This window comes from Syngnathus acus, chromosome 15, assembly GCF_901709675.1.
Source record: "Syngnathus acus chromosome 15, fSynAcu1.2, whole genome shotgun sequence".
NCBI lineage: Eukaryota > Metazoa > Chordata > Actinopteri > Syngnathiformes > Syngnathidae > Syngnathus > Syngnathus acus.
In genome coordinates this window covers 3863911-3890671 of record NC_051100.1, presented here as the reverse complement: position 1 = coordinate 3890671, position 26761 = coordinate 3863911, and the positions used below count along the sequence as shown (strand labels likewise).

Sequence of the window (26761 nt, the reverse complement as noted above, 5' to 3'; positions counted from 1 at the left end):
CAAATAAAGAGATAATGTAATCACCGTGGTGAAGAGTATTTACTGCCTCATAGTGGCAAAGGCAGGCACACCAAAAGGAACAGCACCATGAATTGGTTTGCAGCATTAGTACAAACTACAGTACATCAGAATATTTTTTATGTAACAAATTAAATTAATCTCAAGGCACAGTTGTATTGGTTGACGTATGTGATTCTTATTACCGTTCATCCCTATTCGTTTATTTGATCCTTTTGTAACTACACTAAGTAAAAAAAAAAGTTGACACTTTATACATTAAAATTGAACATTTTTGGTCTATATATTGATTTATTTTACACGTGTTGCAAGCTTGTATTTTTTAGGCGTTTGTAGCAACTACAAGCCCTCCTTAATTAAATATCGATTAGGTCTACCAAAAAGTTCACACTCCGTCTCAAAGTCGCAGCCTTGGATCAGTTCCTTGTAGTGTTCTTTGACGTCTTTATAGAGCGGCATGGACGCCTGCTGATTCTCAGTCAAACCAGGGAACCTCGCCGGTTGCTCATTGATTAGCGGCTGCAATCTAAAGTCTCCTCCTCCGCAGTCGTACAGCGCTAGCACCAGGTTAGCCGCGTACGGTAGCACGAGGCTAGTCCGGAAAGAGCGTTGGCGCTGTGAGTCGTAGTTTGACGCCAGCAGGGGTTCGTCGTTCTTGAAAAAGCCCAGGAGGGTGTACAGTGGAAGAAGTGTCTCCCCGTGGCCTATTTGGATGGTCACGACTTCGGTCACCTGCTGGCCGGACCTAAATTGTTTTGAATTATACATTTAAATTGCCAAGTCAAGGCACCACTTTAGCCTCTCTACTTTGAAAGATACTCGCGTCTGTCGACTGAGATTTGACTTACTTCATTTCGCTGACTGCTTTGTCCAGGCGACTGACGACATCATGGAAAAGAATACAGCTGGACTTTCTGTTAATTTCATGACCGTAGCCTCTCTTCCAGAATTGCCTCAAGTCATTCGCATACTCCACAATCTGTTGACGCAAAACATGATGTCAAGTCGTTTACGTTAAGTCTACGAAGCTACCCGAGCTTGAACTTCAGCTTCGACGCAAAAACATCTTTTGTGATGTGAATAATGGCGGCTTGTGTTAACAAAGCTGATAATGAAATTGTCGTTTTAGTGGGCCAATAATTTCACTGGAAGCTCAAGCTGATGAGACCCTCAGTCCGCCTTGCCCCCGCTGAAAATTGAAAGCTATTTTAGCTAGCTAGCTAACTGCACTGCTGGCAATGTAAAACCTTACTTCATTTACATTAGTTCCTCCAGAAAAATGGTGCTCAACTTTCAAAAGTAGGAGTCCACCGTCATCCGATCTCCAATATGGTGCAGCAACGGAATATTATAGCGCCATACCATTGCGTCATCCTCATCCAAGCTCTGACACCAGGGAGAGTTGATGCTCTTGATGGCCAACTCATAAGCACAAAGGTTCATTGCGGCGTCGGCCATGTCTGCGAAGAAATGAGATGAGCCAGCCGTGAAAACTCTGAACATCTTTAACCTGAAATCAAACCACTGACCGGCTGTGATGTTCTTGGCGGGGACTCTGAGTTGGTTCGCTATCTTCTCCCGGACCCTCCTCATCTCCGGCCCCTTTTTGAACTCGTCCACCTCCGATAGGGCTAAAGGGTTGTTGACAACCTCCTTCAGAAACTTGGGGCAGAGATTGAAGTACTTCATGAGTGCGTCGTTCACCTCGTAGTCAAACGTCTGATCTGGGATGATTACAGGGAAGCGAGCAGTTAGCCGTAAGCATGAGCAACGTTTCTTTAGGGGGGAAAAAAAAAGTTGCACAATAGTTCGAATCAAAAGGCTAACCGTGGCTGTTTTGATTTTTCTTTGACTTGTCATTTATTACTAAGCAATGTTCCGCTTAGCTTTGCAGTAGAAAATGTGACAAGTTTCTTTTCCTTCTGTCGTTACATCTCAACATTTACTTAAGCTTATTTATTGATTTCTGTTATATCCCGAGGAGAAAGCAAAGGTTATAAATATTGATTAATGTGTCTTACTATCTTGTTTCTTTGTCCTACATTTTTGCCCACGAATATGCAACAGATCTACGATAATATAACCTGAATTCATGCACAACTCAGGAAGCGATGTAGACTCATAAATATAGCAGCACCTATGCTAATACAGTAGAGTAAATATTTAAATGACAAACCCTTCTAGCGCATACATATGTAATTGAAAAATAAATAACGCGACATGACACCTTTCCTAATTTGTACATTTCCATAAAAAAATACAAATCATTTATAGTTTTGGATGGTGTAAAAACACGACAAAATGTCACGTACGGCATGTGCGATCACGAGATTACAATTGCAGCATACCGGCAGGAGAGATTTCAATCGTGCTCCTCCTATTTACCTAACACAAGCATGTGGACCATGTGACTGCTAAATATTGATGTAAAATAACTTTTGTATAGTTTAAGATAAAAAAAAAAAAGAAAAGAAAACATTTATGTATTACTTTTTCTTCAAGAGAGTTGAGTACCTGGAATATCCCACAGCTCTGTCAGTCCGGCCATGAAGGCCAAAGTGCTGTTGATGCACCTGTGCTTAGAACTGCTTATAAACTTCACAAATCCCCCGCGAAGGTTCTCCTCCGAGAGCACTGTGGGGAACAGCTTGGACAGCCTGACTGCCAGATGTTTGTGATCATCCACGCCTTTCTGGGTCAACCGACCGTCCGTGTCCTCGGGATACCACATCTTCCATCGAGTCTGGATATCACACACCCAGCTCTCTTTGTCGGGCGTGGCACTTTTGACCGCCTTGTAAAGCTTTTGCATTTCCTTGAAGATCGGGCTTGTCGGGTTTCTCGTGCCGTGTCTTATAATAGCGGTCAGATGAACGGGACGGCATTTTGGAAAGGGAGGCTGCAGGATGGATGTGTTGACAGCCAGGATATCGTCCAAAAGATAGGGGTTCACTTCCTCATAGCGTCCTTTTGTGCCAAAGTATTTGGCAATCTTTGGTATACTTGGACGGGATTTGTTGAAGAAACAGCTGTAATAGCCAAGAAGAGCAAGCGAGTAAACAATGAGGATACTCCAAACGCTGATCTGCATGATTCGGCCTCGTCCAAAAAGAGTCCTGTCCTGTCCAAGAGTTTGTTTAAAAGACATTAAAAAAAAATAACACGTTGCCTTGAAGACTTGCGCAAAGCTATGACATGGACTTTGGATTGCTTATTAGCTGTCACATCCACGTGACAGACTTTGTCTGGATTTCCAGTAACTGGTTGTGTTACGTGCTTCAGGGCTCAATTTTGGATCTGGAACACAAATAGTTATCAAGATTGTTTTAAAACTTAGTCACCAAGATCAGTTTATGGACAACAATGTCATTCAACTGGAAGTAAATATAATACCACATGGCCTCGTTTACATTTCAAATCCGGATGGTAACTACTCGTCAAGGGGTTTTCAACTGTTGTTTTCCAATGGTCCACCATTAATACCAAGAAGCAACTGCTTTGGCAGAATAATATTTCATTTTGCAACATTCTGCATCTATTTTGGGAATCTAAACTACATTTGGATGGGCAAATAATTCACAAAATTAGCTGTAAAATAAATACATTTTTATTTTTTTAAAATTTAAATATTTTCCATTTCCAATTTTGTGGAACAACTGCAAAACCACTACGGACCACTAGAGGGCCGCGAACCAGCGGTCGACAATCGCTGCACTAGTCTAAAGTTGATGCGGGTGCCATATCGTAACACCTTTCTTGGTGGCATAAATATGCAGTTCAGAATGTAAAACGTGTTTTTTGTCAAGGTTTGAGTCGAGATAGGACTGACCTGACTGGTTCCAATTCCCCGTGCAGCAAGAACCGGGTAGTTGTTGAGCACGAGCAGCCTGTAAGAAAATGTAACTGGAGAGACACTTCTTTCCTCTTACTGGATGGTTGAACGAAATGTAAATACTTTCCTATTAAATTGTCAAACATTAAATAAATAGCGAGCCCATCTTGACTCGCGAGATATATTGTGTATGCTAAATAGCGTGGTGCTGCGGAAGGACGGGGAATCCTAATCTCGCGAGATCGAGTAGTGCGAGATCTCGTCCCATCTTTACATTTTATTCAGAAAAATCCCGTATGCTCCTTTTTTCTCCTCTGTAAAATCATCAGTTTTGCAAATGATGCATTTTATATTTTACAATTTTTTTTATATTTTACAATCACATGAATAGTCGAAATTTGCATTACACGGAGTGAAGCTAAATTTGAATTATTTCAAATTGTCATTGATGCATGGCTCTATTACATTAAGGATCTCGAAATTTATAACCTCTGATAAACGATGTCTATTTTTGTTGTTTTCTTCAACCCAAATGGCTTCATTTTTTTTGAGAGTCTAATGTAAGCTACATTTTTGGCCAACAGATGGCTGCAAGAATCCTCAAAACAGATCCAACTCCAGCTCTGCATTCTCTGCTTGGTTCGCACTGTTGCTGTGTTCACTTACGTCTTATGGGATCCGACATTTGAAGACTCATTTGCCCAATGAGTTAGCGCGTTGCAATTTCTTTTATTTTATTGAAACAAACACTAGAATATACTGAAATTATCATTTGAGAAGTCGAGGGTGTTTCGACACCTCGAAATAGCAAGGGAATACAGTGTTATTCCTTGGCGGATGGATGAGTTTAACAAAAACACCACATTTTCCGGGAGCACCCAAATGCAACAAACGTGACGACACCGAAGGACTCCCTACTTCTTAGTACTGTTGATGAGCGCCTACTCAGGAATAGTCCGCCAGTCAGATTTAACAGGGTGACTCGAGTACACGACATCCAGTGGTCGTCACCACTTTGAAAAGGACCGTTTCAAAGATTCAAAGGCAAGGTAATGTCACGATTTTTACGTTGAATGATGTTTTCAAACGTCGTAGGCAGTTTGGGCGAAATCGCCTCACCCATGCGTGATGATTCAGTCAACCAACGACCCACCGTAGCGCCGGTGTAACTGTCCCCGCATGAGTTTAGAAAAATCCGCGCCGCTGTCGTTAATATGTCATACACACGTTTGCTCTGTGTAATTACGACTAACTTATGCTGCTCTCTGGCCTTGTGTTATAACCTAACATTTATATTGTCACTTGGCACCATGCACTGACGATGACGCCGAATTAGTGTGACCGATGTGCCATATCCCCTTTTGCTGTTGGAGCGTGGAAAACCGTCGCTGCGTAGTGTTTTCCACTTTTACGAATGTAGTCTAACGGTTCCGAGCCGAGCGTCTTGTGTGATGTTGGCTAACCCAGCGAGCTAGCTAAACCAGCCAAGCCTCCCCCTCCATTCGTCTATTTTAGGTTTTCCAGTCTCCTAAGCTCTTAAGCCCCACAACACATCCTCACCGTCGGCCTCCAAACACGAGTGTACATTCTTTTTTAGCATGTTTATATGAACTTACCGTGAGCACCGAAGTATGTCACAGGTGTGTCAGCTAACGTTTCACGAAGACAGCGAAACACCCGCACCGAGGCTCGCCTCTTGGTAAATATTAACTTCAAGTTGTTATAATAACATCAAGTCCGTTTTACACGGTGGCAGAGACTCGTTTGTCTGGTTCTGGTGGAACAGGACGGGGCCACTTGATATTAATCAAACGTGATGACGAACAGTGCTCTATATGGACATGTGTGGAAAAATTCCAAATTTAATTGATTTACAAGACATTTCCAGCGATATGTCATTTTGCTCTGACTCTGTAGAAGAAGTGAAAATGCACCAATTTTCTAGCTGACTTCTCAAATAATTCAAAGGTCTTTTTGAAAGATTTGACACAGAACAAAAAAAAAAACCTGGCTCGGGTGCGAGAATCGATCAGTTTACACCATGTGACAGAATCATGGAAAAATATGTAAGAGAATATTGTATAGATTTGAAAAAGTATCTCTTTAATAGGACGTTAATCCACCTGATGTTTGTCGTAAAAGGTTCAGGATTCGCGTCTGTCAGTTTTTCCCCCTTCAATATGTGCATATGATCAGCGAGAACATCGAGATCCTGAGCTTCATGCATGAGACTTGTAGCAGCTTTGCTCACAATGCCTTGAGCATCTGACAGTTCCTGGCTGACAATATCGTGCTTAGTCTCTGTTGTAATTCATTGATATTTTTTTTCTGTATTTTTGTTTGCATATGTGGTGAGAAAGTAACTTTTCTCAGGCTGCACACTAACAGTGCCCTGCAGTTGTTTAAGTCCGCGGGCCAATGTAGATGTTGAGTCAAAGGGATTTATTGTTGCCAGGATGTGTCACCGCCAAAGCGAAGACTTACCCGACTGTCCGCAAGCAGGGAAGGCACGACCGTTTACTCCCCCCCCAACCCGCCCCCCCTCTGGTGGAAACAATGACTTTTCTGTCGGGGTGTCTGATGATGACTCAGCAGTGGGGAAATGGCAAATCTTCATTTACATCATTTGACAAACAGTCATCAGCACTCAACAATTGTTGGCATGGAAGAAGATTTTCTGTTACTTGAGGTTTCCTCTTCCGTTTGCGTGTTATTGTTTATCATCTGACTGACTGCTTGAAACACAAAAAAACTGGCGGCAAAGTTGGCATCAACTGTACAAACGCTCACAAAAAAATTGTGTGCAAATGCAGATTTAAAAAAAGAAAAAAGTTGTTTGAGAGTAAAAGGCATGTTGCAATTAGTAGAAGCTGACAATTTTGCTGTTCACAAATTGTTTTCATGCTGGAAGCATGCCCGTATGTGACTAGTTCAACCATGACACATTTTTATAATTTTTTGCCCCTCAGGCAGTGATTGTTTGATTACCCAATTGAAAAGAATTGTGCAAACATTCCAGCCTCGACTCGAAAGAATATTCTCTCCTCTGGAACGTTGTTACCGGAAGACGCAAACGGCGGGCAGTTAACAAAAATAGTCTAGTCACCCAAAATTGGACGATTTAGAGATTGATCATTTTGTTTCCCACCCCCAAAGAACCACAACACAAACTGGCTTAGGAATTTGTGCCATATTTAGAAACGCATGAAGTTTTCCTCTCGCTCACATGACGTCCCAGTTTCCTGTGGCCTACAATTGCATTTTGGAATTCTAGGTTAGTAAAGCTGCCTTGAACCTAATTTTGTGTACTTGAGGAAAAAGGCTGCAACAAGGTCAGCATTTTTTTGTGTGCAGAGGAATTACAAATGGCTGCCGAGTGGAGTTGTTGAAAGGAATAACAAGACACGACTTTCTTTCCTGAAATGAAGGGATCCTCCTGTTGCGACTTGAAGTCGTATGTTTATAGTCTTTATTGTCTCCTCTACCACCTCTGCATTCCTCCAGCATATCTCAAAATGGATCAGTTTGTCTCCGGTTACTGTTCGCCATTGTCCTACTTTTGAGATTTGAACACATTCCAAAATGTGAGTTGATGAAAATCACATTGGTATGCTGTTTTACTTTTCCCTCTTCCTCCCCACCTACAATTGCGTAACATCACTGAGTGTGCCGATCTGTTACACATTGGGCCAAAAACAACTCGATGCCAGTTTCTACTTTTTCCACACACTCACAAAACCATTGGCACTTTGTAAAATCACGATCGGGCCATTTGCTGGCCACATCTATAAAATGTCATTAAGTTTCATTTTATGGGCTATTTTTAAAGAGTTTATCAGGCAGAGTTTCACAAAAGTACACGTCTGGTTCCTCTAAGGAAGCGAATCTCGTGTTGCCATGTCGGAAAAACAACGTAAAGCATCGCCGACCCAACGGCAAGTTTGTGAAAATGTTACATATGGCTTCAAAGTGATCATCCACATAAACTCAAAATCGTCCAACTCCACGATGGCGATTCGATTTCAGTCATGAAAGGGTTCATCATACGAGAAACGATCAACATTCTATTCCCCCCGTCACTATGAATAATTCATCAGCGTTGATAATAAGTCTAATTGCTCACTTTAAAGCCACCGCGCAGACATTGCCGATGAAATACAAAGATGGGCTAAAAGCACGCTTAATGGCTTCCTGTTGACAACAAGTCCCACAGTGTGCCGGGCGCAACCAAACCGAGACAATCTGCAACTTGTGTCGCTTCCCCCCCCCCCCCCCGAGGCCAAACAGGCCTGACATCCTAATCAGGAGCTTCTAAAACCACAGGAGGCTTTCTTATGAGCGGTTAGCAATGGTTCCAGAGGCTTCCGCTGGAGTCACTGTCGTTTTATGGCCACTTCGCTTCAAGTTGTTGCTAAGCTCTAGAAGATGACGTGTATTTGCTTCTTTGTCACGGTTGATTGGCCTTCTGGTTTTAGCCGCTAGTCATTGTGCGTATGATATGCAATGAATCCAGAATTTCTGGCTCACCGGTCGATATTGTTACTTGCTAGCCAATCGCAGAAGTTGTTCTCCGAGTGGCAGGTGGTGCTTTTGCTTGCTGCTTTTATTAACAAATGATGCTTGACGTGTTGCATCCAACATCTCATAAATCATACCTGAACATTGATCTGTCCATCATGAGGACATGGCAACATGTGCCGTGTTGTTTTCAAATTTGATTTCTGTAGAGGTTAATCAGGCGGCGATGATTGCCAATTTTCTTGGGTTTGAGAAGTCGTTTGCCCACACGGATCAATAGAAAAGGCCTGTGTGGATAAATATAGCATGCTGGAGAGCACCTTGTCCCCTTTTTAACAGCATGTGGGTGTGGGGTTGTCAGCAACATCACATTAGCTGCTAAATCTGCCCACATTTTTGTCACACCCTTTTTTTTTTTTTTGCTGATTGAATCTACAGCACTTTATCTTTCATTTAAGGCATCATTTGCAGAGCTAGCACATCGGGTTACGAAGTTCTGCAGTGGTTTATTCGGTAAACAGCAGGAATTTGGTTGGACTTTTGTCACCTACCGTTGGATTGTTGTCATCTTTGATAGTAAGAGTAGGTTTTACGAAAGCATTCATTTCCCGGCAAGTCCAAATAATAAAAAAAGAAACACTATATATTTTTATGTTTAGTTTTTTAGTTCCCTAACAGATCCAAAGTGAAATCTCCACATATATATTTCTATTTGACCAAGTGTACTTGTGTGATATTGAGCTAGTTGAGTGTGTGTTTCATGTGTAAAGGGATACAGGTGGGAGTATTTAGTTAGCTTTTATTCCACAAGGTAAATATCCTGTAATGGGATACCATTCTTTGGCAGGAAAAAGAATGTCCTCAATCAAAGTTCCACACCCGTTGGACAATGTCGAACAAAACACTCCCTGAAATGTGGGCAAATACTTTTTTTTTTTTTTTTCACAAGAGGTTTACAGTGATTGCGGTCATTACTTTTCCAAACAAAGATTTCAGTTCTTTTTTTTTTTTAGGGAAAGAAAAGTAATTTGTAAGATATTTGTTTTATTTGATATAGGAACATTTGAGAAACATCTTGTTCTGCTAACGTTTGGATACCTTTTAGCCACCAAAGCATCACTGTCAAAATCAGTTTTGGGTTTTTATTTGACTGGCTAGCAGATCACAACATGCAACTCTTTTGTTTGTTTCTTCATTGAAGGCAGGAAGAAAAACAAATCAGACATATTCCAGGAAGCAACTGTTGAGCCCCAAATTGGGAGCTGGAGGAGCTCCAGGAGTAGGCGGCGCAGGCTCAGGCTCAAACTAGGAGGAGGAGACAGAAGGAAAGGGCCAGGGAAAAAAGAGAAGCAAAAATGAAAGCGTTGACAAGTCGAGAACAGAGAAGATGAAAGAAGTTGTTTTCAAAACAATGTCATGTCAGACATGATCTGCACTGGAACGTTTTGTTCAGTTTTCAGGGCAGGTCTCGCACAGGAAATGAAAATGTTACGCCTAAAAACAAAAAAACAAAAACGTTGCCTTCCGTCATAAAACAATTTCGACCAATCGCCTTGCAGACTCGCCAACATGGAAATACATAATTAGCCGGCGTGTCCTCGGTACAATATTTGTGAGGGGCGAAGATGCTCAATGCGCCTTCATACTCGGCCGTATTTCAGTTGCATGACACAAAAGGCAATCTCGATTCTCTTCTACCCTGCCAAGACCTTTTCAAAGCAAAATGACTCATTTGCTTCCACTCGGAGCTTCATAAAGATGAGCTGCAGATGGCGTGTTTATGTTTGTGTCAGCTTGACGTATTGTCCCCCTGGGTGGGATCGTTTCTGGTCACGTCACGTGGGCCCACCCCCCCCCAGCCAGCCTCTCGTTCAACTCGGCCCCCACTGAATTTTGTGGAGGAAAAAAAATGTAACACATGCCGAGGGAGTGCTGATTTTGTTTTTGGTTGACTCGCAGATGTCTGGCGAGTTGGTGTTTGCTGCATTCTTGACAATGTTTTTGAAAAATTGACACCACCTCATCTAGACTAATAAATCAGTCAATAATTTGAAATTTGAATATTTTTTTTTTACCTTTGGCAACAGAAAAGGAGATTTTAAAGGAAAAGTGAAAGTACAACTACTGTTGAGATTGTCACGATGACAAATTCAACTATTATTGTGCTGCTGCCAATCCGGCAAAAAAACACAACACGACTGCAAATGCATTCTAAAGAAATGTAGGATTATGAAATAAGGAGCAGGTAAACCTTGTCAAATCTGCTTTTGCGCCACGTTTTCCTTTTTATCATCTTCAGTCGCCGATAACAATGTGCTGCTCCGTGAGAGCTACGATATGACTCAAACAAAGTTCACCTTGATTTTGCTGTTGCGTTTTAAACCGCCATGACCTGTCATGTGGCTCGAAAAAATACAAATTACAAAAAAAAATTGAAAACCCCCTCTGACCACTATTCACCTTTGTGTTCTCCCGTTTGATTCTTCAACCAACACAAAATGGCTTCTACTTTCACACTGATGATTGATGTGTCCGCACAAACATGTTCCAGAATTCGTGACCCCACCCCTCCCTCCTCCTTTTGGGATTATCGTATATTTCCTGTCTCCAGTACAGTCGAGGTGAGCTTATTTCCTCAGCTCTCCAGCCGTAAGCCGATTCACGGACCAAAGGTCCTCGGCACACCGCTGAGTCATTGACAGCTAATCTCAGATCGGTCTAAGTGTTCTTTGTCTTTATCGCTGCAAAGTGTTGCAGCTGGCCTGTCACACGGCCAGGACGATTCTCTGCAAAGTTTTTTTTTAGACCCGCCTCCCTTGGGTTAACCACACGTCCGAGTCACACGCTCCTTAGTTGTTTTCCATATCTCGGTCGGAAGAAGTACGATGACAGGTGGCCCCTTCCAGCTTTCGCTTGTCCAGTGAGGTTTTGTTGGGATGTGAAATGAGCTAACAGAGACTTTCCAGGGGCGTGGACCTTCTCTTTGATTTATGGGTTCCCCCCCCCCCCATCCCCATCCTCTCATTTCCCTCCTGTCTGAGCGACCTCCAAATCCTCGACCTCTAGCCGGACCACCTCGTGTCCGTCGCGGATAATGCGCTCTGTAAACAAAACGCCCCATATGATGATAATGCAAATGGTAGATGTCAAAGTTAGATTTTATCATCTTATCATTTACAATGGGAGTGAAAAGATGAATATTTTTTTTAGGCCTGTGGGTAATCTCAGTTTACCACTTTTAATACAATATGGCCTTTGCTGTTCGAATGTGTTTTTTTCCTTCATCGTTATAGCCACATGACTGTGCGGAGATGCAAAAAAAAAAAAAAAAAAATCCCCGAAGTTTTATAATGAGTCACACATGAATAATAAAAAGAAAGGTCAAATAGCAGAACTTGGGTTATGTCGAGTTCACTGTGTTACGCACAATTTTGAAGTATGCTCTTTTTTGCGAAGATTGTAGATTTGTGGTCAAGAGTCACCTTTCGTGAACAAAGTTGCACATTAAAAGTGGTCTCGTTATCAAAGGAAGAGATTAAAAATTAAAGCATTTATCTGCTTCGACAGGTGGTGCGACAGCAAAAGCAACCAGGACTTCCCGTTGATCGTGACAACGAGGGGTCCCTCCGGGTGCCCCCGACATTCGATGCTCCTTAAACACCATGCACCGGATCTGGTGTGGACTTAAAACTGCCCTTTAAGAGCGCCGAACCTCTCCCGTCCCTTCGCCTGCCGTCCCAGCACGTGCCGAGATGACCAAGGTAGCGGCGTGGTCCGCCGAGGATGTGGCAGACTGGCTGAGCAAAGAAGGCATGCCGGAGTACATCGACGCGCTCGGCCGGCCGGACGGCGCCGCCCTCCTGCGGCTCACGCATTCCGACTTCCGCGCGCTGCCGGTCCTGCTGGTGTCGTCGGACGGCGGGCAGCGTCTGCTGGAGCGCCTGGAGACACTGCGGTTCGAGACCCACATGGAAGCGCACAGGAACGGCCACGCCAACGGCCACGCCGGCGGACTGCCCAACGGGACGGCGGAAGCGCAGAGGAACGGCGCCTTGCGGACAGCGGAGATGGTGCACATCCCCATCCCTCCGATGGAGGCCTCGCGCACGTCCTTCCCGCCCGAGTGGGGCAAGACGGGCGTGGCGTTCGTCTACGCCGTGGTGTGCTTCGTCACCACCACCATCGTGATCTCGGTGGTCCACGAGAGGGTGCCGCCCAAAGAGCACACCCCGCCGCTGCCCGACAAGTTTTTTGACCTGTTCAACAGGGTCGAATGGGCCTTCTCCATCTGCGAAATTAACGGCATGCTGCTGGTGGCGCTGTGGCTCGTCCAGTGGGCTGTCCTCAAGCACAGGTACGAGTTTGACTCTTTTGGGGATGGGGGAACCCAGCTAACTACCAGTTAATTGTCATATCCTTAAACAGAGCAAAAATGTTTCTCGCTAGAGATGAAATTTATAACTTTTTTGTTTCCCCAGGTCAATCATAGGCAGGCGCTTCTTTTTCATCGTGGGTACACTGTATTTGTATCGGTGCATCACCATGTACATCACCACTCTGCCCGTCCCCGGGATGCACTTCAAATGCTCTCCCAAGGTACGATACACACAACAATCCATGATTTGCCTCAAGGGAGGGACAAAGCCCGTGAGTCTGTCTGCAAAATCATCAACGTAGACATTGGTTGTGATGATTAACTGTGCCTCTTTCAGCTTATGGGAGACTGGGAAGCACAGATGAGGAGAGTGATGAAGATGATTGCCGGCGGAGGCCTCTCCATCACGGGCTCCCACACCATGTGCGGAGATTACCTGTACAGCGGTCACACGGTCATGCTAACGCTAACATACCTCTTCATCAAGGAGTGTAAGTGGAGATGCTCCAGCTGAAAATGTTAGTTATGAAGTGCGTGACTGAAAGTCCCAAAAAGTCACACTTCTCTAAATGTGTCATGAAATGGAGTCACACAGGAAACTGACTGCACATATTTGACTAACCGCTAACGTGCCACGTTAGCTTCATGTAAAGAAAAAAAATTGCGTAACACTATTTTCTGTTCCTCACCACGTTGGCTGCTTTAGACTTGCTTGGAGTGAACTTGCGCAAGTTTTTATCATCTGATATTTTAGTTCTCACACTGGCCGGTTGAGTGAGATTGCCTCACTGATGCAACGGCGACCTCTGGTGGCGGAAATAACAACTGGATTATTGTTCTTTTAAAGAGAGAGAGTTTTTTTTACCACTATGTTTGTTGGGCAGATTCCCCCAGACGGTTCTGGTGGTACCACTGGTTCTGCTGGACCTTGAGCGCCGTGGGAGTCTTCTGCATCCTTCTGGCGCATGACCACTACACTGTGGATGTGGTGGTGGCCTACTTCATCACTACACGCCTCTTCTGGTGGTACCACACCATGGCGAACCAGCAGGTGGGCCGGGATTTCTGTCCTGACCTTTTTTTTATGTTTAAAAAACAAAAATCTTACCCGTCCTCCATGTTTTGTGGTTGCCAGTCGCTGAAAGAGACGTCGCAGAGTAACTTTTTCTCGCGGGTGTGGTGGTACCGGCCCTTCCAGTACTTGGAGGAGAACGTCAGCGGCATCGTGCCCCGCTCCTACCAGTTGCCGCCGTGGGTACGGACCGTGCAGTGGAACCGCGGCGTCGTGTACACCCGGCTGGACGTCCAGTGACGCTCGTCACGACAGGCAGGACTGTGAATTCCAAAAGTGCTGTTTTTGTTTTTTTGAAAGGAGGAACGTACTGCTTTGATGTAGCGCAGTCCTTCCCCTCCTCCCTCTAAAAGCAGGTGATCCCTCTGTTAGTTCTCCTGTCCCTGTCCCCTCCTTTGTTTTTATTTCTGTTGTCGTTCTCTGCAGGTAGTCTCGTTTCTTTTTCTTTCTTCCAATATTTCATTCTTTTTGTGTGTCACGTTAGAATTTATAGCCTTTTAAAAAAAATAATCTCTGTAATATTAACGTATCTAAAGAGTCGTTCGCCCCCTCTTGGACTCTGCACAAAATCATATTAAATGTCTTCAGGCTTTTTCTCTTTCCCAATTATAGCTGTCCAATTAAAAAAAATCCATCTTTTTCTTTTTTCTAAAAAAAAAAAAAAAAAAGAAAATCACCACAAAGTCAAATTTTGTTTTAAATTAAGAAATTTGCTTATTTTTTTGTTGGACAGCAACTATATTTAAGTTAATGTCACCTGCGTTTGTTTTTTTCAAAATAATTTCCGTGTTTGTAATATAAACGAGTCAAAGGTGCAAATAACTATTTTTTCTAAGCATTTTATTTTTCGAAAAAAAATCCACCAAAAAAATTATCGTTTTGTTTTCTTAAAAATTTTTACTTTTTTCAAAATATCCTAAGGATCTATAACAAAATAACACAGTGCCTTTACTTGCTTGATTGTGTAACAACTTCAAGTACCGCGTGTCTTGCCTACCTTGGGCTACATTGCAGTCGCAAGGGGTCCCATTTTGTTCCCGTGAATGTAACCCCGCCCCCCCACACCAAAAAAAAAAAAACAAAAGATATCAAATGCCAGCCTTCCTGCTACGTAGATTGGGCTTCCCCAAATTACTGTTATGTCCCGCCTTTGTGTTTATTGACGCTTTTCATTCACGCTTTGATGACAGAAAATATGACTGTTATTATTGTTTTTATAATGTCCGTCTCATTTCATTTATTGAGTTAAGTCTTGAAGCAAACAACACCAGCGCTAAAGAGGGGCACATGCTTACTGCTTAATACGGAAAGTGTATTTTACTGCTCTTGTCACACACCTTGTCGATGGAAAAGCAAAGTGTGGAGAGTCTCTGTTTTGAGTACAATCAATGAATGAGTGTTCGCCATGCTGAAATTTGCCCTAAATATCAGTTTGCGTGTGCCCCTTTTAAGCATCACTTGAGAATGTTCGCAGAAGATTAAAGTAGTTTACAGAGTGGAACAGTAGCAGTGACTGAAATGCTTCTGAATGTGCTTCATACACAGTGTAGAGCTGGGGAACCTACCTCAGAGGAACTGTTAGAAAACAAAACAAAAATCTCCATTGTTGGGTCATCTGCTACGCGCCAAAAATTACCGATATTTTTGTGTGTAGTATATTTTATTTATTCTCTTTTTAAATCAAAAGTTCCCCTCTCCTGCTCTTCCCATTTAAATTTGGAGATTTTTACTCTAGTCCTCGAAACAATACTGACAAAACAATCCACGTGTGAGGCATCGCGAAAGGGACATCAAGATGGCAATGTGAACGGAACAGCAAATGTGAAAAACGTCCTGATTTAATGATCCCTTGACAGTCAAAGGCTAAAAACCTGATTATTTAATTTCAAGTTCCAACGCCTTGATACGTTACAGCTAAACTACAAATGCTTTTTTTGCTCCTTCTTCTATCGAGCTTTTCAAAGGGACTTTTTTTTGTGACTTTGCACATAGCTCAAAAAGCTTGGCAGTGTTTTTACAGACGTTGTCCTATCATCTCTTTGTTCTCCACAAGAGCACAACATGTTCCTCATGTGCAGTCATTTAGTGATTAGGCTGAAGTAATTGTCCAAATTGGACTGTAATAATGTTTGATGAAAGGCGGAGAAGACATTAGTCTCTTCGGTTTGCCAATCAAGCTTTTTTTTTTTTTTCCTGTCATTTTGTTTTTAATGATCCTTGTGTTCATCTGTACACGCAGTTTGTCCCGTTTTGTGCATATGCCATATATTTGTAAGATACGATAAATCTACATGGGGACGCCCTTGAATAAAAAGGTTTTACTATATATCGTTGCATTCTCAGTGGACTCTTTCTGGCTTTGAAGCTGAAAGAAAGACGTCATTGCAGTTCTGGAAATAGCCAGCTGGTGGCCACGTTGAGTTGCATCAGTTCAGGTAAACTTATTTTTTGTTTTCTGAATTGTTATTTGAATTGTACACTTGAGATGTTGCGCTGGGGTTTCATCTGAAGCCCCCCCCCCCCTTCCATCTTTTTTCTTTTTATTTTTCATGTTTGTCATCTTTATACTTTCAAATAGAAAGTGTGTGGGCGTGGGCCAGAGACTGTGGCTTAGCAACAGGAGCAAACAACTTTTGCATTTTGGTGACATTTTTAGCTACTGTTGTGATTTGACTCATTTTGTTTTCCTTTTTTGGTTCAGATGTGCTCGTGTTCCTAAAGAAGTGGCTGGGGAATCCACCTAAATACAGATTGACTGCATTCACTGTAGACAATGGTAAATTACATTTTTCTTCTGTATTTTATGAATTAGATCTCACAACCTTGACTGTTTGCCAGCCAATCACGAGGCACAAAATAAGCCTTTGCAATTCCCACCAATGGACAAATGAGTCTTCACGGGCCTCATGTACGTATGTTCTTGGAATGTGGAAGAGAAGCCAAGCAAGCACAGGGGGAGAACATGCAAATCACACAGGAAACCCGGATTTGACCCGAGAACCTCAGTTGGCCTTATGTAGAAAGTAACCTTTCATAAAACGAAATGTTCAACAAGGTTATAAAATCTCCTCCGTCATCATTTTCTGTGGATTATTCCCACAGTGCCCTCTCGAGTGTTTGCTTGTATACAAAGTGGCTGTTTGATTGTCCCTTGATTCCACCAAAACGAAATCCGTTCATGACCTCAGCTCTTGATAAATGGACGTTTTCCCCGAATGGCTGCTGAAAGGAATGGAAAGACGTTTTTTTTTTTTTTCCCCCCACTTTTGTGATGTTATTTATGCAGTGCGGCCTCCTTCTTTCCCTTTGCCCCGCTGGAGAATTTGCAGCTCCCTCCCCAAAGAGCCCTGAGTGCTGCACCTCCCACACATTAGTCCTGCACTCTTCCTCTTTCCTCCTCTTCCTTGATTTTTGGAGCTTATTTCATCACATAATGCTGAGGGCCGCTCTCATTTCCCAGCTTGTCTGGTTCTATTATGAAGCCTTGGCAGGTTTAATTTTGTTGGGGGGGGCGCTTTGGCATTCAGAACAGTGTCATTCATTGTAATGTGCACGGTGACAAGCGCTCAATTAAATTATTTCTTTGATAGGCTTAAATATCTCATAATAAATTAGACGGTTAGGGATTAAATTTCAATCAATGTACACAACACACATACAACTCAATGCCAGTTTGATTCACACCAAAATCAGTCAATCAATTGCATATCGTTTTCTTATTTTATTTAAACAAATAGACAAATCTGCAAATAGGTGAATCTGCAGGTGTACTCAAGCACAATGCACCAGTAAATATAGTTATAAGATCCGTAATATATTTTGCATTCAACAATAACTTACAAGTTATTTTTCGCCACAGCACCGTCTGGTGGATTATGTCAACTACTGCACCTCAAGTACAACAACCTCTGAGGTGCCAACCCAAATTACGTCCATGTTCCATGACATGTCTCCTCCGTCTGTCGGCCCCTGTCAGGTATGTTTACAAAGAACATGACACACTTTCTTTTTCACACCCACGAGTTAACACTAATAGAGTATGGCCCTCGCTCCTCGACCCCCACCCCAACTCCTCAAGGATGCCGGGGCCAAGACAAACATCAGTCTTGATTCATGGCTTCACAAGCAACTTCTATTCTCGACGGCACTGAGCTTTACTACCATACTTAGTCTGTGGAGATAATATTGTTGTTGTACAGCCAATGGACTTGTCTTTTAATGGATGGCCCATGAAAAGAAGACTGGGTGGGTGATTGGGCAATAAAACAGCCATATTGTATACAAACGTACGCAGTCCCGCATATGCAGTTGCACATTTACATTAACGCTCTTCTTCCATCTGCTTGGATTTATAAGAAGCGATAAAGAGAAAAAGCAGATGCTTTTTTCTGTCATCGCTCAGCGAATTGCTGTTGTAGCGGGCAGAACCATATCAAAGATTTTATTGGACTTCAGATGTTAGTTAAAAGCATACCGGTGAGGAGTTATGACCTGCCGAGTGTGGAAAAGCAGCCCCGACGGATGTGTCGGCACTTGGGCCAAATCTGAGGTGGTGCCAATGTCATCAAATAATTTTTATTTGATTTTTTGGCTGAATTCTTTCCACACTCACTCACTCTTTTATTAAATGGAGCATGTGTTGTAAAAAAAAAAATTCACTTTCCAAGTGATGGGAATATAATAATAACATACTCCCCATACATTTTATTCTGTCTAATGAGATCTAAAATAAACACGATCAATATATTACTTGCCTCTGTAATAGAATGTGTAGAATAATAAAGAAAATGATGACATATTTCTCTTTATTATCATCAATTCCAACTATTTCTTCCATATTATAATTCTTATATTGACACTATGTTATATACGTTTTATGAGTCATAAATGATGTGATAATCTCGTAATAAAATTTCATTTTATATATATTTTTAAATAGATATGATCATTTATTATTGTATATTATTATTCTTTTTTTCCATGACTTCTGATTTCAACTCAATTTCAATGATTTATATCATTTTTTATGCTTTCTCACTCACATAATTGTTCACATAGGCAAACCGTAATTGCATTTTGGTTAACTTTAGAAGAATTTGTCATTGGTAGTGCAATCAAATTCTTAAATGTATGATTTTTGTAACATAAAAAGTAATTGCGTTGTAATGGGGTGATGTACACGCACTCCATTCCAAGTGTCTGGAGATGACCTTGCATCCAATCAAAGTTTCAACTTCTACCAAAGACGCCGGCGGTAGAATGATGACACTCATGCACCCCCATTATTGCAAAAAAACAACAAAAAAAACCCATCTTGTCATCCCCTCACTATATACCCACACTCACTCCCAGGTATCTCAAGAGGCCATGAAATGAGCACACCAACTTCATTCTCCTCACTTTTCCAATACTCCCTTGCAGCCTCGCTGACTGACTACTTGCAATGAGAGTGCAGTTTGGGTCCATTTGGCGCCTCTACTCACTCACCGCCTGTCAATAGGCATTGTAACACTGCGGCCTCTTCTCGGCTGAGTAAAAGATGATGATGAGTGACACTCATAAGGTGAGGATGTATGTGACCCTTGTGTTAAGAAAGTGCGCAACGCTATTGGCCTGTGCATGTATCATTTCTTAAGACATAAGACTTTATGGTCAAGGAATGGCCAGGGGACACTTCAGAGCTCATCTATGTAATCATATAGCGAGTGTAGGCGGGCCACCAAGTGTGCATAACGACACCTCCGAGCATCACATGATATTCCTCCAAGGAGACAAATCATCTAAAAAAAAATCGACTCCAAACTAGAGAAACTCATTCCTCCTATCTAATTCTACAATCGTGATGGCTTGTTGTCGGGGAGGGTCAGAGTGTTCTCCTAATGGAGGCTCGCACGGTTGATTTAGTGCGCCACAAGCTAAATGCAGAGCGATCACGCCGCCGGCACGCAACGCTCGCTGGACTGTTTCCCAGCAGCCCTGCCGGACTTTGCTTCCAAATCTCTTCAGGTGCTCCCAGAGGCTGATTCATGCACCAGTTGGATAGTTTCATACGTACGGTGTGGCCGGTATATCCAGAAAGCACGGCAGTATACATTTGGTAAACTGCATCTTGGATTGCGCAACAATAAACTGCACGGCGGATTTATCGTGAATGTAATATTAAAGTCTCTCACGCTCCATCATAAAGACACGTTTGTGATATTACATTCGTGAGCTCTTGCCCTCCGGAGTACAGTCTTATTCCCGCCGAGCTCCTCCGGCGGATTAGAAGGCAAGAACGCGTCGTTGGCTACCAGGCAACTGCATCCCGTTATAATATAGCGGCGGCGTGGATGCAAAACAGGGAACCGACGATAATGACGACACGCAATATCGGCCGGGCTCGTCTTTGTCATGCAAATGTGGGAAATTGCTTTTGCGTGTCCTGAGCTCCTTGGTTGAAGGACGCTTTTCTTGAATGAACCATCAAAGCCGAAGTGGCACTTGAAGGACAGGAATGAATCGATCAGAGGAAAAAACTCTTAGTGGGGTAGACTCAATGGCGAGAAACACAAATAAGAGCAACAATGGTGGTGTGAATGTAAGGCTGAGTAATGTTGGGTGGTCTTTTTTTTTTTAAGGCCCTACTGATGGGGATTATTTTTAGACCCATGACGTTGATTGGCAGAATAATATTCCGATTAATTATTGAAAAAAATACAGTCACTTCTTTTTTTGATAAATACAATATGAGATTGGGTAACAAAAATGTTTCATTGCTAATGTGGTTTGAGTTACTTGGGCTGACTATTCAGATTAGATTGACATGGCAATTTAGCGGCTGAACCCGATTGGACCTTAACTCAACAAATATTAGACTTTAGGTTTCTAAATGTAGGTCAGTGCTTCTGCCAGGATAGACCCCGATGGCCCAATACTGACAGGTTCAGACTTGACAGCTGAAGCGAGACACAAGAGAAAACACACACACACACGGTTATGACAGACGTCAATCAAAGATGGCAGCCTGTGTCTTTTCAAAGTGACAAAACACTCATTTGTAGTTGTCAGCCCATCATGTCGCCATTCATTTTAACATGAAACTCTCGTGACATCTCATTTCTCACTCTTTTAAAACACAAACTTTGATACGTACATGAATTTACTTGTGATTGATTAATCCCAGCTATGAGGGTGTGCACACTTGTGCAACTCCGTTATTTCAGTCGTTTATTTCCACTTTCCCTCTTTCAATAATGCTGTGTAGGTTATAGGACCTATCAATAGTTATATTAGAATTTAAATCGGGATGTGTGGACTTTTCATACATTTTCCTGTCAATGTGATTTATATCTTTATTTTTATTTTTGTCCATTACCAGTAAGCCTTAAAACTGCCAATGTTATCTGACCTGTGTTGTCTGATGTACTTAAGCTCAGAACGTGTTATCCCGTGTGATGTGTTCTAGTTTTATCTGTCCAGTAGTAAAGTCTTCTTCCAGGGTGTTTTTACTAGCCCGTTCGGCCGGGAGTGACGGGAACTGGTTTCACAGGGAGCAGGGCTTTATGGTGTTGCCTTTTGACATGCTACAGGTGGCGGCCTGTTGAACGTCCAGCCCGGGCCGGAATGCGACCAGAGCGCTGCTAATTTTAGTAAAGATAACCCAAAAATGTTCGGTCATTGTTCGGCAGCAAATAGTTTTTGTAATGAGAGGGGCCGGCTTAATGACAGCAGGCCGGGGCTTTCTAGTCGGAACCCCGGGGTTGGTCCCGCCGATTTATGGCCGTCCCTCTCGCCGCGTGTCTATCTTTAGCCGCGGCGCCTTTTTATGTGGCGCTTGAAGCCGAGGCCCGTGCTGTGCCGCTGTTATCAGAGCCGGCTGCTGACAGTCGGGCCTTCCACTCCACTCTGCCGGCTCATTGCGTGCTCACCTGCTGAGATAGGTATGCGCCAAAGGAATTCAGGGCTGGCTCATTTTTTTTTATTTTTATGCCAGCAGCAGCTGGAGCGCCAGATAACCCAAACAATGCAGTTAGCTCATGATGCAATCATTAGATGACTCGGCATTAAAAGCTGTTTAAGGATTCTCTCTTGCCGACTGGTTGGGTGGCAGTGAAAGGTTTCCAGAGCATACAAACACATTTGAAAACAAGCAACCTCCACAAAAAATATATTTATCATCTCACAAGTCATGCTCAAAGGCTGAGAATGAAAAAAAAAATATTTTGACTGATATTGAGATCACGATTAATGAACACGATAATTAATTTCAAAACTATTTACAAACTCAACTTCAAATAATGTGTCAATTTTGTTTAATTGAAATGAACTTTATAAAGGTGGATTTTTCCCCCCCATCCATTTATAGATAATGTATTTGGAATTTCTTTTCCAGTCCATTATGAAGTCCAAATTTCAAGCACATATCAATGAGAGCTTCCCATTAAGCCCGTGTTGGCTCAAAATTCAAATTCTTTCCACAATTATTCTGCATCGAATCAACCGGAATGTTCTTTATTGTTCTCATTTGTCGTCGACCACTAATTCCAGCGGCCTTGGCTCTTTTGTTTACCTTTTGCATACTTTCCCCTTCTCATAACAGTCACCCCCAAGCTGAATGGTGTCTTGTAAAAGCTGAACCGCCACTTCTTGGAAGGCGTCGGAGGAGTTAGCCGGTGTCCCCCACATTTCCTGCCACGAAAGCACTGACATTCTTGTGTATGGCCTCCATATGGTACGCTTTACGTCGGCACGGCCGTGCCGTGGAGGCAAACATGCCCGACTGCTCGCCTGCTTCCTGTCTGGGCGCTCAGGTGTGTTTACGTGGTGTTAGCGTGACGTGCAGACAGAACTTGACATGTTTTTGCAACGGATGTCAGTCGAAGGGAGACACGCACGCGCTTTCACTCTCACATATAGGTTAAGATCAGCGTGGCGTGCGTCATATGTTTGAGAGAGCGAGGCGGAGGTGGCGAGAACATTCGTAGAGGCCCAAAGGCTGCAGACAGGCTGCTCCAAATGAAGCGGTAAAAATCCGATTTTACTTTTGCACCTACTGTACCGATTAAAATAGAAGTTTGACGTCTAAAGTCGTCAATGGTAGCGAATGAGTTAACGAGACGCCTATCTAAAAAGCTGCGCCGCAGATGTGTGTACGCAATCAGTAAAAGGGCATCTGATGTCCATTTTGGCTCCTCACAAAGTGACCAACATGGGACTCAATGTGGTTTAACATCAACACAAGGCCAAACAAAAAAAACAAACAAAAAATACGTCATCAGAAAATTCTTGTAAAATGAGATCACTCAAGTGTTTCTTGAAAAACAACTATCGAGACTCATCTGTCTTCGTTTTCGCACGCAGGGCCAGACGATACGGATGTTTTTGTTGTTGTTTTGAAGGGTTTTCAGATTTTGGCAGACGGCTTTTTTATGGCTGCCTTTGCTTGCATGTCTGATAGTACTTAGACCTGTCATCTGATTTTGGCAGACGGCTTTTTTATGGCTGCCTTTGCTTGCCGTTTAAAACTTCAAAGACTCGGGCAGGGTCGTCGGGGTGTTAAACATTACGAAGCGAATCGCGCGGAGAAAGTTGGCCCGCTTTCTTGCACGCTGTCTGAGGTGAATGTCAATATCAGATGTTCACACCCACTTGTCCTCAGACTTCTTGATCTCGTCAAAACAGGTTTCGAAACCAACAGATGCTTTGGGCCAAAAAACAATTATTATTCAGAGAAAAAAAAAAAATGTCCGCCACATCTATGCAGGAAGGAAGTATCAAAACTGCATTTGCAAAGTCAATTTCCCGCGCTAGGCGTCAATCCGTCTCCGGTGCCACGCTGACGATCAATCAGCAGGCCGGGCGATGTGATATTACGTTACGACGTGAGACCCGCTCGTGTCGAATTCCCCGAACTCTGAAGATCTGAAGAGAAAGGAAGAGAAAGTTCCCAACGGCTCCCTAAAGATGTCTCACCACTCCTGGGATGGCAGGTCCAGACAGGCAACCAGCTGGTGCGGTCTCAGCGGGACCAGCTGGGGACAGTAAAAAAGATGCATCATATGTATCGGGACACATGGACGTGGAAAATAACAAAGTTGGGAAAAACTGAGATTTTGCTTAGGTATTTTCTAGGTCAGGGTTTTTCAACTGGTTTTGTCCAAGGGTCCACTTTGGCAGAATGATATTATGTCTATTTTGGGAATCTCAGCTACATTTGACATAATTTGGAAATTATTCACAAAATTAGCTGGAAAGTAAATCAAGTTTAGATGATGAATCGGTTTTATTTTTTACAATTATTTTCCATTTCCAATTTCGTGGACCACCTGCAATACGGCCACGGACCACTAGAGGGCCGCGGACCATTGGTTGACAATCCTTGTTCTAGGTCACAATAAGGGAAGTTTTCAGGGTTTTTTTTTAGCGTCACTTGACTTCCGGCCCTGAACTTAGCAGAACCTCCTCCACGTTTCACAGTAGGGACAGTGTTCTTGGTATGCTTCTTTTTTTTTTTGCGTCTGTGAACATTGAGTCGATTTGCCATGCCAAGAGGAAGTTAATTTTTTCTCATATCGCATTCTCCCAGAGGTTTTGTAGCTTGTGCACAAACAAGACAAGAAAAAATTGAAAAATTTTTGACAAAACAGTCTTTTTTTTTAATGTTGTCTTCATTTGTGAATAAACGAAGGAGCAGCGCGTAAAATCATCTGTATTATGATTACAAATGTAGACAGTAAAAGTAATTGTCAAAATACGTAAAGGCTCACATAAATTACGGATAACTGAAAAATCGACTTTACGACATATTTGTACTTTATTACTTCCCACCGCTGCAGCAGTGTTGCCTCAACAGGTCCAATCCCGGGTGGGGGCCAGTTACTCTGGTTTCACCTCCAAAAAATAGAAAAAGTCTGTTAGAGTCATTTCATTGACCAAAGTCCTCGCCCACTGTTCCTCGGAGATGCATTAAACGCAAAAAAGGCTCATTTCACATTGCGTACGGGGTCTTCGGTTTACAAGGGTCCCCCACATAGGACGTTTTCAGGTTCCAAACGGTGTGCATTGGAGAATATGAAGACGTGAGTAAATTCAAGTAACATTGATGTCTTTTTATTGACTCAACAAATGCAACAACAGTGTTTTTCATGAATGCTTCTGATATTCCCATGACTCCCCCCTTCGCCCCTCCCACTTTGCATCTTTACAGGAAAACGATGACTTCATGTCTGCCCTCTGGCCTTCCGTAAGACGATCCCGCTCGCCTCCGGGCGCGACCTCTGCGCCACCCGCGTGGGCAGCCAGAGCGAATGAGGTCAACTCCCTTTCTTATGTTTGCGGCATGACCCGAGTCCCACTCAAACCGGCGGGGTGACATTTCTCGCGCTCGCATGCAAATTGACTCACTTCACGGACGTCGATACGGTCAGTAACAACGCATCAAAGAACAACTCGTCTTTTTGTCCCCAAGCATTAATGGATGGTCATTTCTTGAATAGGATGGTGCCTTCTTATCCCACCTCCAATCACCCCCCCCCCTCCCTCCCTGTGATGGATACATTTAGGGGTCAAGCAAACTGACTCATAATTTACCACCCTCATTAGGAGCACTGACACATGCATAATTCATTGATTACTTATTTGTTTGTTTTTTCCGCTGCTCTGACTCGTCACCTGGAGACGCGTAAGACTTGGACTACGTGATGACTGTCTCGGCTATATTTGTGATGCTCGGAATATGAACGCTGCGCATAAGCCATTGATAGACTGGCTTGTTAATGTTGGAAAGTTGCCAAACAAGAAATGTTAACGGTTTGATGTATTACTTGGAACGATCCAAATAGAAGAGGAGGGGTGTAGATAACGACAAAATAAATAAAAATTTGGACACCCAACAATTTTGCTTCAACAGTCTTGCAGAGGCCCAAACAAAAGATAAGGTGTGTGTGTGTGTGTGTGTGTGTGTGTGTGTGTGTGTGTGTGTGTGTGTGTGTGTGTGTGTGTGTGTGTGTGTGTGTGTGTGTGTGTGTGTGTGTGTGTGTGTGTGTGTGTGTGTGTGTGTGTGTGTGTGTGTGTGTGTGTGTGTGTGTGTGTGTGTGTGTGTGTGTGTGTGTGTGTGTGTGTGTGTGTGTGTGTGTGTGTGTGTGTGTGTGTGTGTGTGTGTGTGTGTGTGTGTGTGTGTGTGTGTGTGTGTGTGTGTGTGTGTGTGTGTGTGTGTGTGTGTGTGTGTGTGTGTGTGTGTGTGGTGTGTGTGTGTGTGTGTGTGTGTGTGTGTGTGTGTGTGTGTGTGTGTGTGTGTGTGTGTGTGTGTGTGTGTGTGTGTGTGTGTGTGTGTGTGTGTGTGTGTGTGTGTGTGTGTGTGTGTGTGTGTGTGTGTGTGTGTGGTGTGTGTGTGTGTGTGTGTGTGTGTGTGTGTGTGTGTGTGTGTGTGTGTGTGTGTGTGTGTGTGTGTGTGTGTGGTGTGTGTGTGTGTGTGTGTGTGTGTGTGTGTGTGTGTGTGTGTGTGTGTGTGTGTGTGTGTGTGTGTGTGTGTGTGTGTGTGTGTGTGTGTGTGTGTGTGTGTGTGTGTGTGTGTGTGTGTGTGTGTGTGTGTGTGTGTGTGTGTGTGTGTGTGTGTGTGTGTGTGTGTGTGTGTGTGTGTGTGTGTGTGTGTGTGTGTGTGTGTGTGTGTGTGTGTGTGTGTGTGTGTGTGTGTGTGTGGTGTGTGTGTGTGTGTGTGTGTGTGTGTGTGTGTGTGTGTGTGTGTGTGTGTGTGTGTGTGTGTGTGTGTGTGTGTGTGTGTGTGTGTGTGTGTGTGTGTGTGTTGGGGCAAGTGACAAACGCCAGGGTGAAACACGATGAATTACAGCAGCTAACAGGAAAATGTGCCTTCTATTTATAGATCCATATTTTTAAACCTGAATCTTAATGAACACCCTCCCCTCCATTTCCACACACTGCACCATCAACCCTCAACAGATTTAGACAG

At 43.2% G+C, this 26761-nt stretch overlaps 2 protein-coding genes across 3 annotated transcripts; one reads left to right on the top strand and one right to left on the bottom strand.

Moving 5' to 3' along the window:
• Positions 1–126: 126 nt before the first annotated feature.
• LOC119134466 (multiple inositol polyphosphate phosphatase 1-like) lies at positions 127–5612 on the bottom strand. Of its 2 annotated transcripts, none has more exons than XM_037271153.1 (6): positions 5467–5612; positions 2533–3315; positions 1548–1742; positions 1381–1478; positions 867–997; positions 127–763 (listed from the first exon to the last, which is right to left on the bottom strand). In XM_037271153.1, the coding sequence occupies exons 2-6, from the start codon at positions 3164–3166 to the stop codon at positions 358–360; spliced, it is 1464 nt and encodes a 487-aa protein (XP_037127048.1). In that variant the 5' UTR covers positions 3167–3315; positions 5467–5612; the 3' UTR covers positions 127–357. The 2 variants fall into 2 exon arrangements, with proteins under 2 accessions (XP_037127048.1, XP_037127047.1); XM_037271152.1 differs by lacking the exon at positions 5467–5612 and adding an exon at positions 3848–4058.
• On the top strand, positions 4760–16141 carry zgc:91976 (uncharacterized protein LOC492359 homolog). The gene is made up of 6 exons (XM_037271154.1): positions 4760–4899; positions 11936–12722; positions 12847–12964; positions 13081–13234; positions 13628–13794; positions 13879–16141. The coding sequence occupies exons 2-6, from the start codon at positions 12121–12123 to the stop codon at positions 14053–14055; spliced, it is 1218 nt and encodes a 405-aa protein (XP_037127049.1). The 5' UTR covers positions 4760–4899; positions 11936–12120; the 3' UTR covers positions 14056–16141.
• The last annotated feature ends 10620 nt before the right edge of the window (positions 16142–26761 follow it).

Coding starts and splice junctions, on each gene's coding strand:
- LOC119134466 (XM_037271153.1), bottom strand. CDS start 3,166: ATGTCTTTTAAACAAACTCTTGGACAGGACAGGACTCTTTTTGGACGA. Junction 1,479..1,547: donor CGCCAAGAACATCACAGCCG/GTCAGTGGTTTG, acceptor ATTTCTTCGCAG/ACATGGCCGACGCCGCAATG. Junction 764..866: donor AAAGCAGTCAGCGAAATGAA/GTAAGTCAAATC, acceptor AAAACAATTTAG/GTCCGGCCAGCAGGTGACCG.
- zgc:91976 (XM_037271154.1), top strand. CDS start 12,121: ATGACCAAGGTAGCGGCGTGGTCCGCCGAGGATGTGGCAGACTGGCTG. Junction 12,723..12,846: donor TGGGCTGTCCTCAAGCACAG/GTACGAGTTTGA, acceptor TTGTTTCCCCAG/GTCAATCATAGGCAGGCGCT. Junction 12,965..13,080: donor ACTTCAAATGCTCTCCCAAG/GTACGATACACA, acceptor TGCCTCTTTCAG/CTTATGGGAGACTGGGAAGC.